We start from the raw sequence: 15260 nt of genomic DNA, 5'->3' as shown, positions 1-15260 counted from the left end.
AAAATAAAAATTAATATTAAATTAGTATAATTTTAAACTATAATATTTTTGGTTGATTACTAACACGACAGTTATATATTTTCTAATATTAATTTAATTTAATTTAATTTAGTTTAACAATATTTTCAAAACGACTGAGATATGATTTTACTTTATTTTTTCAAAAATTGAAAAATAATACAAACATTCTAAAACGTATATTTGTGTGAGTTTTGTAAATAATTTCGATAAAAATTAAAAATTGCAAGTTATTTTTCAACATGATTTGAAGAAAAGTTCAATATGTAATTAAAAAAAAATTATATTTATTGTAACTTTGTAGATACTATACAACATACAAAGTTCACAGACTTATAACTGCTAAACTTATGTAGCTAGACATTAATCTTAGCAGTTTATTTATTTAAATAATAAACTAACATAACTAATTTATTTTCGAACTTTTTTAGCAATCTTTTTAGTTTTTTTGTTTTCTAAATTCACATTTTACTTTAAATCTTCATTTGCAATATAAATCTGTGTATACCTTGTAAATTATACATTGTACGAAACACTTTTTAAATAATGATAACAATGCTCTTACTTTTAATAAAAACTTTAAGTAAAAACTGGACCGAAAAATGTCAAAGTGTTTCATTCATTTTATTACAAGTGTATATAGTTTAAATTAATATGCTTGTTTTAAAGCTTTTAAAATTGATTTTTTTTTCAATGTTTCTATTTTAGCTGCTAGTCATTTCGAAAGCTGCTTAGAACAACATTACATATTTAGTGAAAAGTAAGTAGTGGCAAAGCAATAAAATTTTTCAAGTTTAAAAAAAAATTAAATGACAGTCTAGTTTAAAATAAAAGTTTTTACTATTCGTTTTGTAAGTTTTTTTTACATTAATTTTATTGTAGGAAACAATATTAGTTACTAGAAAATTTTAAAACTTGCTTACAAATGCTTATTTAACTTTATTATGTAACATTTTTATTTCTTTTACTAAAGTTTAATAAATTATATTCATATAATAAGAAAGCTGTTTAAAGCATCTAAGTAAGCAATTATTGAATTAATTTTATATTTCAGTTAGAAGTTTTTATATCAATTGCACAAGTACTGATAAAAGTTAAGTTTTAAATTATTAATTTTTACAAGTATCATTAAGAAAATTAACCGCAGTTTCACATGTTTACTTATAAAACCAACAACTGAAAAGTTTATAAACTAAAATAACATTAACAATAGACACCAACTTAATTACTGTTTATTTTTATAGACATACAAAAATAAGACATTTTAACTTGGTTAGGTTTATTGACGCTTTTATTTTTTCAAAATATATGGTATACACTGTTATGTAAAAATTCCTAAAATAAATTATAATATTCTTTAAATTTTAAAGCAAAACATTAATTTTTCCAACCATATGTATTGTTAAACAAAAATTATTAAACTTATTTTTTGGTACTTTTTTGGTCTGGTAAATATAACATTAATAAGTAACTGCTTTCTTTTCCTGTTTTGAAGTTAAGCTTTCATCCACATAGTTTTTCACGGATAAAACTACTCTATTTTTTAACAAAATTGAAACATTATACAAACGTACTTAAACTTCTATTTGTGCGAGTTTTTAGATGTGAAAATAAATACTTCTGTTGTAACAATTTTTATAAAGAAATCTATTAAAAATTAATCAAAAAATGTTTTTATTAAAACCTAGTTTATTAGTCAAATTTTACATTTTGTAATTTTTTGATAGTATGTTGAAATTTGTGAATATTGCAAGAATTTAATTTTTTTGACTTTTAATTGTATAGTTTGGTCATTTTAAACGTAAAAAGTTTTTTAAATTAAATTGTAAATTGGGTTTCGTACAGTGGTTTTGTAAGTAATAAAACTAGTATTTGAACAGCGAATACTTATTAAAACGAAATAAGCACCTAGTGTTTTGAAAGTTTGTTTACAACAATATCTTCTTCTACAACCCACCCAATAAAATTATTTCTGCAAGTTTTTGGTATAGTACAGTGGTGAGTATGTTTTAATAATAGTATTATTAACTACAACTTAGAGTTGTTTAACTCTTATATATCAAACAGATCCATACTATAAGACAAACCATGTATGTAATTTGAAGATTAAGATAACAGTATAATACATTTTACCTGGTAAAACACAAAAGCTAAAAGTTTTAGTTTCATTAACATATTATTTAATCATAGCAGTAGATAACTTTTTATATAACTGTTTATAAGTTTATAAAAAAAAGTTTTAACCTGATACACAAACTTAAACTATTCTTTTTTTCTGAAAGTATGGCACCCATGCTAAAATTTTAACATAGTGTTTTGGTTAAAACCTATTAAGGGTATAGAAAAAAATTCTAACCTTTATGTGACTGATGACATATAACATTTAATTTATAAATCAGCTATCTATAAAGTAGATAAAGTAGTTAAGACCTCTGGTAAACAGATGAGCATATAAATTTATAAGCCCCCACCCCTGTCCCTTACACCCAGTACTTTTACATTTATATATCTAAATGTATAAAATTACTTTTATTTAATCAACACTTGTTTTTAAAACATTTTATCTTTGTATAAGTATAATGTTGTAAAAAAAGATATAATTTTGAAAACCTTACATTTTCACCAAAAGTTTATAAGTATTTTGTATCATGCTTGCCATACATTCAAAATACTTAATATTGTTCAGCAGAGTTTGAATTTTTTAAATCTAAGGTTGAGAAAGGACAAATCAAAATAGTTTTATGTTTTTAAAAGTCTTAGGCCAGTTTTTTCTAGACCTTGATACAGATAAAGTTGGTCAAGTAACAATGTTTTGATATTTTATAACCTGTTTTGTTTTAAAACATGATTTATATTGATTTGAAAAGTTTATTTCAATTAAATTAAGATTTTCAATATGATTTGAAAAAAAAGCACAGGATGACTTAGGACTGTACAAGGTCACTAAGGATAGTTTTTTGTTTTAAAGAGTGGCAATGTTGTTTTTATACTATGAGAATTATTTTAAATGTAAACCAAGTTGTTTGTATAATAATGAATAAAACACATTTTTAATAAGTAATATTTTTATGATTTTTTATACAAATTTAATATCTCTGTTTGCAAAACAGTTGTGTGTACTTTACTTAAGTTGTTAGACATGCACACACATGACTATTTTAATAAAAATACCAGTTTAAATCAACTTTATGTATTATACTATTTATAACTTTGTTTTTTTTTCAGTTTCTGTTCTTAAATTGCATTATTGACCATGACAAATCACTAATGTGGATCCGGTGGACCTCTCTGTCACTAGATCTCATTGATTATGCAAAGTGAAACAATAAGTAAGTATTTACAATTACAAATAATTTAAAAACTGTTTTGTTCAACTTAAAGAAAATAATCTGATACTGAATTTTTTGTAATAAATCCAAAGTGTTTCTTTAGTGCTTGGGGTATTTTTATGGTTAAATAGAGTTTTGATTTATAAATTTACTGTCTATTTTAAACATAAGAAAAAAGATGTTTTCATTGATACAATCAAAGTAAAGTAAAACGTTTATCTTAGCGGTCTATCATAGCAAACTTGATAACTATTAAAGTTATATATGATTAACTTACTAAACCAACAAATAGAGCAGTATTTTCTCATATTGAGCAATGTAAATTTTGTCAAATTTTTTATAATATATTAAACTGTTTTAATGTACTTAAATTTAGTAGAGAAAAAGTTATTAGCAGTTGCAACAACTATGATTAAATTTTAAAGCTTTTAAATAGTGTATGCTCCTTCTGATAATCTTATTTAGGTTTGATAATTGATTAATTTCATTTGTTTGTTTTGATTTCTATTTTAATAATTTAAACTCGAATTTTCGTTTGGTAAATTAATTATGTGAGTATTTATCATCTTTTGAAAGGAAAATAAGTTAGTTAAGATATGTAAGCATTGCTCAAACAAACTTGTTAAAAGTAAAAAGTGTTGTTAATTTCAATAAAATGGTAATTTAAATCATTCAAACGTCTTTATTTATAAGTTATATGATTTTATTTAAACTTTAAACACATATAATTATTAAAATTAATAAATTTATTTAGTTTGTATTGCTCGCTTGCATTTAATTTTTTGTCAATTTTTATCAAACTGTAGTTTTGACTGCAAAAGCTACAAGTTTGTTGGATGCTTTTTTATTACATGTTAACTTGTATATATTGTATACAAATCTACAATTAAGTTTAAAGAGACTAAAATATGGTACTTGTAAAACTTAGTATCTTATAATGTTGTGTTTAATATGTATAGTGGTGTAGTAAAGCATAAAAAATAGTAGTAAAATTTATTGTTTAATACAGGTGGCCTGAAATGTAAGTAATATTTGAACAGTGTGTTTTCATATCAGTAGTTTAAATTAAGTAATCATAGTACATATTACAAAAACTAGTTGTTTAAAATCATTAAAACTTTTAAGAGTGTTTTTCACAGTTTCAATTTACAAAGTTTATAACCCTAAAAGATAAATATGCTCTCTACAAACTGGTCATTTGAACTTCTATAAACTTTTCATCTACAACAAACCTTTTAGTCAACTTGACATATTAATCTGTATGTCAAGAAATAATTATACAGTTCAGTTTAATAAGAAATTTGAACTTATCAGAACAATAGCCTCAAAACTTTTTTTACAGAATATGTCGTTTTAATTATTCCTGCTAACATTTTTCATACAACTGTTGCACATTATACTTTTTTTTTGTTAAAAGAATAAGTGAAGTTTATTTAACTAGTGATTCAATAAGAAAATCATAACGAAACAATGATAATTGTGATGGAACATGCTTAATATTTAACAATGTGGCCACAAATTTTTACATATTCTATATATCTATTGTGTTTAAATAAAATGCTTTACTAAATATTTAATACCAGTTTAAATCAACTCTATGAATTGTAATATTTATAATTTTTTTTTCAGTGTCTTGAATTGGTTCACCGATGCCAAATCACTGAAGCGGAACCGGTGGACCTCTCTGTCACTAAATATCATAAATTGTGCGAAGTGGAACAATAAGTAAGTGTTTACAATTACAAATAATTTAAAAACTGTTTTGTTAAACATATAGAAAAAATAATCTGATACTGAAATTTTTTTAATAAATCCAAAGTGTTTTTTTAGTGCTTGGTGTTTTTTATAGTTAAATAGAGTTTTGATTTATAAATCGACTGTTTATTTTGAACATAAGAAAAAATATGTATTTATTAATTTAACCAAAATTCAATATATGTTTATCTTAGCGGTGTATCATAGCAAATTTGAGAATTATTAAAATTACATTTGTTTAAATTACTAGACCAACAAATGGTGCAGTATTTTCTCATTTTATTTTGTCCAATTTACTATAATATTTTAATCTGTTTTAATGTAAATAACTTTTTCTTTACTAAATTTAATAACAGTTGTGACAACTATGATTGAAAAATAAAGCTTTTAAATAGTCTATGCTCCTTCTAATTATCTTATTTAGATTTTATAATTTATAAATTTTATATCGTTTGTGTCGATTGCTATTATAATTATTTTTTTCAAATTTACTCAAATTTTTGTTTTATTAATTAATTTTTTGAGTATTTATTATCTTTTGTAAAGAAAATAAGTTATTTAAGATTTGTAAGCATTGCTCAATCAAACTTGTTAAAAGTAAAAAGTGTTGTTAATTTTAATCATTCAAACGTCTTTATTTATTTGTTGTTTACATATGTATAAATTTTATAAGCTTTAAGATAAACTGACTTAAGTCAAATTTAAAAGCTGGTGTTAATTTTCAATAACATGTAGATTTTGTAGCTAACATTTTAAACTTGTATGTTTTTTGATTGTTTTACTATAATTTTTGTTACAAGTCTACAATTAATTTTAAAGAGACTAAAATATAGTACTTGTGAAATAGAGGTTATTAAAAAGTTTGAAGCTGTGGAAGCTATTTTGTTTCACAGAACTATAATTTATTTCTTTGTGGTATTTAATAGCTAAGTTATATGATTTTAGTTAAACTTTGAACACGTATAGTTATTAAAATTAATGAATTAAATTAGTTTGTATTGCTTGCTTGCATTTTTTTATTTGTAAATTGTTAATAAACTGTTGTTTTGACTGCAAAAGCTACAAGTTTGTTGGATGCTTTTTTATTACATGTTACGTTGCTTTTTGAGTTTCAGCCACTTTTAACGGCATCTGTTCACTAATATGATTTAATTATTAAATGAAATATTACTAATTTTTAGTTTAAAAAGCATCAATAATTTTTCCGGTTTATTAATTATATATTATTCTTACAGGTCTCTCCGGTGGTCTTCTATTTGTTGCTGACGTTGGACGTGTGAAAAACATGGAATGAATCCAATCTTCAAATATTATGTTTTTTTCTTGTATTAAATAAATTGTGTTCTGTTATAAACTGTTTTTTATCTAAAATAAAGTTACAGAATTACATAAGGTTACAAAAGTTCAAAAATCAATTTAATTTTTTTTGTATTTACAATTATTTGTGCACTGCATAATTCTGATAAGAAATAGTCCCTTACTAAAACTGTTATAAAAAGTTAAATATGCATCAAAAGGGTAAAGACCAAAACGTTTAATAAGTCGTTGTAAGCATAATCCGTTTACCAAAGTCGTATATGTTGACTGCATATTTCGTTTGCACAAGCTAGATTATATTTAAAGAGGTAATTAGTATGTACTGATTTTTTATCCTGGTAGTCTTGCAGTTGTTAATTACATAAGTTGTAAATATCGTTACTGATGGGTAGCTTTTACGAAACTAGTTAAGGTGCCAAGAAAAAATTGTTTTCTTTATCAACGGTGTTTGAACTGAAATATTTAGCTGTCCAAGTATGTATTTTAAAAGGACCTGCTTTGCCAATTTCTTCGTGTTTGTTTATAAACTATGAACATGTTGTTAAAATATAATGTGATTTGTTTAGGTTCTCAGGTCAAATTACACTGTAGGGCTCTGGTGTGAAAGCATAACAAAAATTTATTACGAATTTTTCCTAAAAAAACTGAATATGTGTTAATTTCAAAAGAATATCTGTTGAACCTGTTAATTTAAATTAAAAGTTTTGTAGTAGCAGCATTTCCTTATCAGTTAAATTGGCAGACTTTACAATTAAAGAGTCATTTTTCTTATTCTTAAGTTATTCACGGGCCGCACTTTATAAAGGTTACCGCGGTCTGCAGCTATCACTAAAATATCCTATTTTAAAACTAAATTGTTGTAAAATAAACAATGTTTAAATCGTGTTATTGGCTACTGCAAATATTTACTCTAACAATGTCGTGTTTTGGCAACTTGGGAAGTTAAAAGCTACTAATTTTATGTAATGAAATCAGATTTTTACAGTATAAATGAAATTAACTTGTTCTAAAGTCGAATGACACTTTTTATGGCAACTTTGCTGGAAATTGTTTCTACCAAGCCTGGTTGTATTTCGTACATTTTGACTTTCGTCAGTGCATTATATTACCAAAATAAGTTACAAGTTATATAATAAACTTATAAAAGTAATAAAATTGCTAAAGAAATCACATGAACGCGAGAAAATACAATTTTTTTTACTCAGCTTGAAGCTGAAAATTATAGCTTAAATAAGTAAAAATTATTTATTAGTTTTTACTTTATCATTCTGAACCTGTTATTGAGAAGTTTAACTGGATACCAAATATTTTTTTAAAACTTTAAACGCAGCTCTTTGATGAATTTAAAACTGCCAAACTATACATAAATTTTGTTAGAAAGTTACAGTATACCAACAAATTTTAACAACAAACTTTTGTGTCATTTAAATTAATAAAAAAATTGTTTCAGCTCATTATTTTTAACTTAACGCAAGCCTTTTAGTTAATTTTCAACTAAATTAAAACAACTTTAAACACATATACGTTTTTGCGTACACAAAAAACTACAAAAATACTTTCTTGTATAATGTTATTTGGGGTCTAAAGATATATTTATTGTATAGGTATTTAGTTTCTATAAAATCTCTGTGTACTCAATACTTAACTTTTAGAATTATTATGTTAAGTTTAACGATTTCGAGTTTAGATAAAGCACTTAGCTAGCTACTATAGGGGAAATAATGAATTTATTCTTTCAAGATTTTATTTTACAAACTAAGTTTCGGTCAAAGACATAGTCAGTGCTTAAATGAATCTTTTTCAAAAAGAATTAAAGCTTATGTTAACTGGCTATAGCTACTTTTTCAAACTTTCGATTAATAGACATTTAGCTTCTTGCTTATGACAAGTTGAAAGATAAATTGTTAAGTAGAGTTTATTTAATTTTTAGTTTATTTTATTTCGGCTAATTTTAAAATCAAAATACATACTTTAATGTAAAATCCGTTCTACTTTTAATTTCTATTATTTGTACATTTTTTGAACATTACTTTACAGTGATATTTTTTATAAACTACTTATAATTTGCACATAACAAAATCGACTTGCTTTTTGTCAGGTAGTACACCAGACATAGATGATACATTTTATAATAAAAATATATTGATACTATTTAGAAGATAGACTATTTATTTAGACGAGTAAAATACAAGGATTTTATAAAAAATGCATTTTATAGATAAAAGGCCATTCTTTTTAGAAAGAGTTGCGAGCAGAATATATAAAAAGTTTCCGCGGGCTTACATGAAATAATTGTATTATCAATAAGAAACACGATTTTAAACTATAAAGGATAAGTGGTTACAAATTAAATATTAAGAGCCTGATAATTATAATAAAAATTTAATGTAAAATTAAGCTCGATATAAGTTTTGCCAAGATTCAGACCCGTTTTGTCTGGGTTGGTACTTTACTCCATCGCCTCGCTTAATCTGCTTTTATGACTGTAATGACTACTGTTTTAGAATTAGATGCATTTATATGTAAAGTTTACTCCAAATAGAGATAAAATAAACAATGTTTGATTCAAAAAAAATTATGTTTAGTTAAATACGAACCTTAAAATTTGTACGTTAGTATTTAATGAAAGTGGAAGAATTACTGAAACTTTTGTAAGCTTTGAAAAAAAAATCATTTTTATTGTAAAATTTTTAATAAATTTAACTTGAGTTCATACATAGACAGAAAATTTACTTAAAAATCTCGTTTTTTGAATAACAAACAAACATGAGTTAATAACTTTTTATAAGTTTTATTCGTTGCTCTACTTCTAAGCTTTTACTGATTTCTATACAGCTTTTCTTAATTTAAGATACAGCTTTTATGTATAGCTTTTTTAAAATACGTTTGAGCGTGTTAAAACAAACTGCAAACTTTAAAAAGAACATAACAATAATGTTTACAAGATAAATTAGTTGTCATAAATGAGTAAAGTAGAGGGCAGCTTTTTACAAGTGTTAGATTAATTTTGCTAGAAGTAGTTGCTCGCGGAACATAGAAGAAAAGTTTTAGGCGGGCTACATTTATTTAAAACAGTTGTACTATCAAACAAAAATATTATTTAAACTGTAAAGGACAAGTAATTACGAGTTATGTATAAGAAGCCTGATAATAAAAATTTCGCTGAGTTTAAGCTTAATATAAAGATTCAAACCCAATTTTTCTGGTTTTGTATTGTACTCCATTGCCTTAATGTAATTGTAATGAATGCTGTTTTATAAATGTTGTACTTAGAAATATGCATTTATTATTAAGTTTATCCGTTTTCAAAAAAAAAAAAAAACAATTAAAACAGTTAAACATGAAACTTTACTTTGTATGTAATACCTGTAATAGCTTCAATATATGTTACCTTTTAAATAGTTTGTTATTTATATTGTTAGAGTTTAAATAAAATTAACATATCTCATTCGCTTAAAAAACGATAAGAATCGATAAATTTTCACAGTTTTTCATAGATTTTATAATATATGCAGTATAACTTGTTAACGTTAAAAACCTTGTTAAAATTTAGACTTTACTTCATTATAAAAACGTTAATCTTTAATTTAATATAAAACTGTAAACCTTTACTTTATCATAAAGAAGTTTCCGAGGTTTTTAAGCTCTGACTTTTAAAAAAATTGTAAAACTGCCTAATTGATTACGAATTTTAAACACATCGCGAAATTAGTTTATTTTAAATAAAAATCAAAGTTAAATTTCTAATTTTTTTATCCGCTAGGTGTCGCAAATCCACAAGATTGCACCATATCGATTTTAGAAAAAAAATAATTTAAAAAATTTACGGGTTTTTCACCACACGCTGTCGCTCTTCAAGGGCCACCACGTCCCCGCCTCCACCCTAAAAGCTTAGCCGGACTAATACTGAGCGAAACTTTTTTTTTCTTTAAAATATACATCTTACGTAATATGCCCTTTCAAATGCATTTTTTATTTTTATCTAAATTTTCACAACATTTTTTGTTACTATGCAAACTACAGTAAACAAATGCTTTGTAAGTTTACTTTTTACTTTCTTTAAACTTCATTTATTTACTTAACTAATTTACCTATTTCTTCTAATGAAAATCAAACTAATAAATTATATTAAGCTGACAAACTCAACTTTTGCTTTATTTATATAAAAGTAAAACTTACTTTACAACACAGAACTTTAGTAAAACTTCACTTAACAAGCTATCGTAAAATACGAAATGGTACCAATAATAAACAAACGAAAAAACATACAACCAGTAACAGTCATAGCTAAAAAATGTAAAACTGACCGGGAAAATGCGTAACACAAACATTGAAGCTACCCGACAAAAGCGAACTGACTGTTGATGACTATCATTTGAAATACTCCAGTACTAATAAAATGTTTTTCCACAAATACAAGATTACTGATAAATGCATCGGATGGGGAGGACACGGGGCAGTGTTTATAGGTAATTGAGTAATTGGAATTACTACTTCTGTTAAAATTAAAAGTCTATGAGTAAAAATTCAAAAAAATGTTGAGTTTTGACGTTGTTATTAATCTGTAATAACTTATGATTAAAATAACTAAAAATAAGTTTCTTAAATAATTTTCATCAGCTTTTTGATAATTTAGATTTTACAATATTGATTATTTGTAAAATGCATTTGTTCACAGGCATGCCGAAACACGAAAACCTCAAAGTTGCAATAAAATATTGTTCTATGAAAAATGTTACTGGAATCCCTGAGGAAGTTGAAAAACACCAAAAAGTATTAGGGGCAGTGAAAGGAACAGTCTTGGAAAATAGTAAGAATTTCGTTTGCCTTATCCTTCAACATTATTTTCTTTTCTCTAGAAATCACTTATACTTAACTTTTTTTTTTTTCTTTCTTTTGCATGTCTTTCAATTTAGTCATGATGTCAGTATCAATGTCTATAATGCCTACGTTTGGCATGCAAAAAAAAAGAACATAAACAATGATCACAAAGATGTTAAACATTTTAAAACTAAAAATAATCAATATTAAACAGATATAGTGAAACTAAAAGACTGGTACACTTATGAGGACTACTACATCATAGTGATGGAATACCTGGACGGTTTCAAAGATATTTCAGCTTATTTAGACAAGCATGAATACATGGATGAGAAGAATGCGAAGCTGTTGTTCAAGAAGGTTTGATAATTTTAAATTTAAAGATATGTTCTTTGTATAATTGTTTGTTAATAAAACTATGGCAGAATTAATTTTGAATTACTACCAACTACTAAAATATTCACTTATATTAAAAAGTTACAACTAAAAAAGTATCTAAGCTAAAAATTAAATAAGTTATTGTAATCTAGTATCCGGATTCCGACTTTTTTAAAATTATAACCCTCCTCGATCAGGATAAATTTTTCAAATTAGCTGGATCCGGATCCGACCGGATCCTGACTTAAAAATAATACTTGTATTAAGCAAGAAAAAGCAGAGGTTGATTAAAGTCAATTTTCGAACCTTACACTATATGTTACAAGAATCACTTGAAAAGTACATATGATCCGTATCCAGTAGATAACCACTTATAACTTATAATTAACTTGTGCTATTTATGATAATTTTAAACTGATTTAAAACCAACAATTTTTTTCTAGGCGTACAAAACGATCAATCGCATGAACCAGAAGGGGGTCTACCATTTGGACGTTAAATTAGACAACATACTAATAAGAGAACATGAAGGCGACATTGAAGTGAAATTCGTTGATTTCGGATGCACTCACATAGAAAGCGATAAGGTCAGTTTTGTTTAGACACATTACTACGTTTACTTAGTTATATAAAGTTTTAATTTTTTTTAATAACTATATTTAAATATACAGATAACTTAATAAAAACTTTAGTAAATTTAATTTAATTTACATAAATATTCAATTTAAGGTTTACAAAACTTAAAAGAAAAGATACTAAATATTTATATAAAATTACTACCTACAATTGTTAAAATGATCTCAAAACTTGGTAAATGCCAAAAAATCTAACGTTATTAAATTTTTTTAAAGCCGTTTGAAAACTGGAACTGCGTTGGCACGCAAGGATACAGATCTCCGGGAATAATCCAGGAGAAAACATACAAGGACGCCGACATCTTCGGAATGCTGGTCTCCGTGTACCTGATGGTGGAAGGTGATTTCATCTTCGACGATGACGATGATGTCAAGAAGGACTTCAAGGTGCCGAGGGATAAGAGCACATTGAAGTTCAACAAATTTATCACTGAAATGCTGAATGACGTTTTCAGCGAAACCTTCACGCACCAGAAGTTGATGAAGCATGGATGGATGAGACGATAAAATTTTGTGTTCAGTTATACAATTACTTCTCTAAAAAAGTTATACGATTATTCAGTTTGATTAGTTTTTTTTCGTTATGAATTTTTTGCTTTAATAAACTACATTAGCAGAATGTGTTGCTATTTGATTTATATTCCAACTCTTATTAAAATTTTAGATAGCCCTTAATATTTAGTTGTAAAAATAACAACATGTTTTCCAATTCGATTAGCTGTAAAGAAACCTACTGAAATTTATAAAAACAGTTTCTAAATTAGAAGTTTCTCAAACTATAATATTCAAAACTAATATAAGTTTGTATATCATACCTTATAAATATTTCTAAGCGTTTAACATACATAAAAATGATTTAAACACTTAATATAAACATTAAATATGCCATCTATGAAGCAAGACAAAGCGTTTAGTATGTTTTTGTTTATATGAAATAAAATATGTTTGAATTAATTAGAAACGTGTTTACTTTTTAGATAGCAAACAAGTAAAAATCTAATTTAAAAATATAATTTTTACCAAATAAGAATTTGAATTAAAATCGGGCGAAATTCCGACCTAGCGTTCAAAATACACAAATATTGCGTTTTGCGAAATGTCCCGGCAGCTTTTCGACCATTTTTTTTTTTGAATTCTTGCGATCTTGTTTGCAAGTATTTCCTTTTATACTTTAAAAGTATTAGAAACTTTGTTATACTCTTTATATATCAAATTTTTATTTTTTATTTTTTAGGGAACTAGAAGCACTAAAAGCTTTTAATATTATAGGATTATAAAAAAGTAGTATAGTTTAAAAAATCGTTTGATGAATTGTTTAAAGTCCAACTAATTAATTTAACCATTGTTTTTTGTTATTAAGTATTTAAAAGTATATACGTAAAAAAGTAAATGTAAACAAAAGTTATTCACTCAACATGTTGTGAACCTTAAAAATTTTCAATTCAATAAATTTATATTGAAAATATTGTATTCGCAAAGTAAAATATTGATGATAACTTAACGCCAAACACAAACTTTTCGAAACAAAATTCAAATAAAAAGAAATTTGAATCTTTATTATAATAAATTACGCTTATTGTTAAGCTTGTGAAATCAATATTTTTTATATACTCCTACTTTAATTGTTAGTAAATTTCAAAGGTGTTAATCACATCTTAAAATAAGTAAAAAAAATAGAATTTATAAAAAAAATCTTAAAAATATATTGATTACAGCTAAATTAAAGAATAAAACTTTGGCAATTGGTCCATATATATTTAAATAACTGAATTATAGAAAAAAAAAAGTTACGATTACAAATTTAGAAGTTGGTTAAATTAGTGCTATTGTTATCATTTTAGTTGATTAAATTAAACAAGTAAAAATATAATCTACAGCATCAAACAAGTACAATTAATTTATAAAATTGTCTAAGACATAATAAAAAATCACTCATACACAAAAATACTTAAGAACATTGCATTAAACTAAAACCAAGTTTGAGTAAAACTTAATTCAGTCAATACTTATTAAGTTTATGGTATTTTGCCATATAATTTATCTAAATTTGCAATAGCTATGTAGTTGTTTTCAAATTCTTCAACTCAAAATAAAAATTAATATTAAATTAGTATAATTTTAAACTATAATATTTTTGGTTGATTACTAACACGACAGTTATATATTTTCTAATATTAATTTAATTTAATTTAATTTAGTTTAACAATATTTTCAAAACGACTGAGATATGATTTTACTTTATTTTTTCAAAAATTGAAAAATAATACAAACATTCTAAAACGTATATTTGTGTGAGTTTTGTAAATAATTTCGATAAAAATTAAAAATTGCAAGTTATTTTTCAACATGATTTGAAGAAAAGTTCAACATGTAATTAAAAAAAAATTATATTTATTGTAACTTTGTAGATACTATACAACATACAAAGTTCACAGACTTATAACTGCTAAACTTATGTAGCTAGACATTAATCTTAGCAGTTTATTTATTTAAATAATAAACTAACATAACTAATTTATTTTCGAACTTTTTTAGCAATCTTTTTAGTTTTTTTGTTTTCTAAATTCACATTTTACTTTAAATCTTCATTTGCAATATAAATCTGTGTATACCTTGTAAATTATACATTGTACGAAACACTTTTTAAATAATGATAACAATGCTCTTACTTTTAATAAAAACTTTAAGTAAAAACTGGACCGAAAAATGTCAAAGTGTTTCATTCATTTTATTACAAGTGTATATAGTTTAAATTAATATGCTTGTTTTAAAGCTTTTAAAATTGATTTTTTTTTCAATGTTTCTATTTTAGCTGCTAGTCATTTCGAAAGCTGCTTAGAACAACATTACATATTTAGTGAAAAGTAAGTAGTGGCAAAGCAATAAAATTTTTCAAGTTTAAAAAAAAATTAAATGACAGTCTAGTTTAAAATAAAAGTTTTTACTATTCGTTTTGTAAGTTTTTTTTACATTAATTTTATTGTAGGAAACAATATTAGTTACTAGA

At 24.6% G+C, this 15260-nt stretch overlaps 1 protein-coding gene across 1 annotated transcript; it reads left to right on the top strand.

Annotated features, from left to right (window-relative positions):
• The first annotated feature begins 10818 nt into the window (after positions 1-10818).
• LOC145833665 (serine/threonine-protein kinase pim-3-like) lies at positions 10819-12760 on the top strand. The gene is made up of 5 exons (XM_082940814.1): positions 10819-10888; positions 11098-11229; positions 11455-11600; positions 12062-12205; positions 12470-12760. Exons 1-5 carry the CDS (start codon positions 10819-10821, stop codon positions 12758-12760), a joined length of 783 nt encoding a protein of 260 aa, XP_082796940.1.
• Positions 12761-15260: the final 2500 nt, after the last annotated feature.

This window comes from Thalia democratica, chromosome 4 (assembly GCF_965202585.1).
Source record: "Thalia democratica chromosome 4, ktThaDemo2.hap1.1, whole genome shotgun sequence".
Lineage (NCBI taxonomy): Eukaryota > Metazoa > Chordata > Thaliacea > Salpida > Salpidae > Thalia > Thalia democratica.
This window is presented reverse-complemented; position numbering and strand designations above follow the sequence as displayed.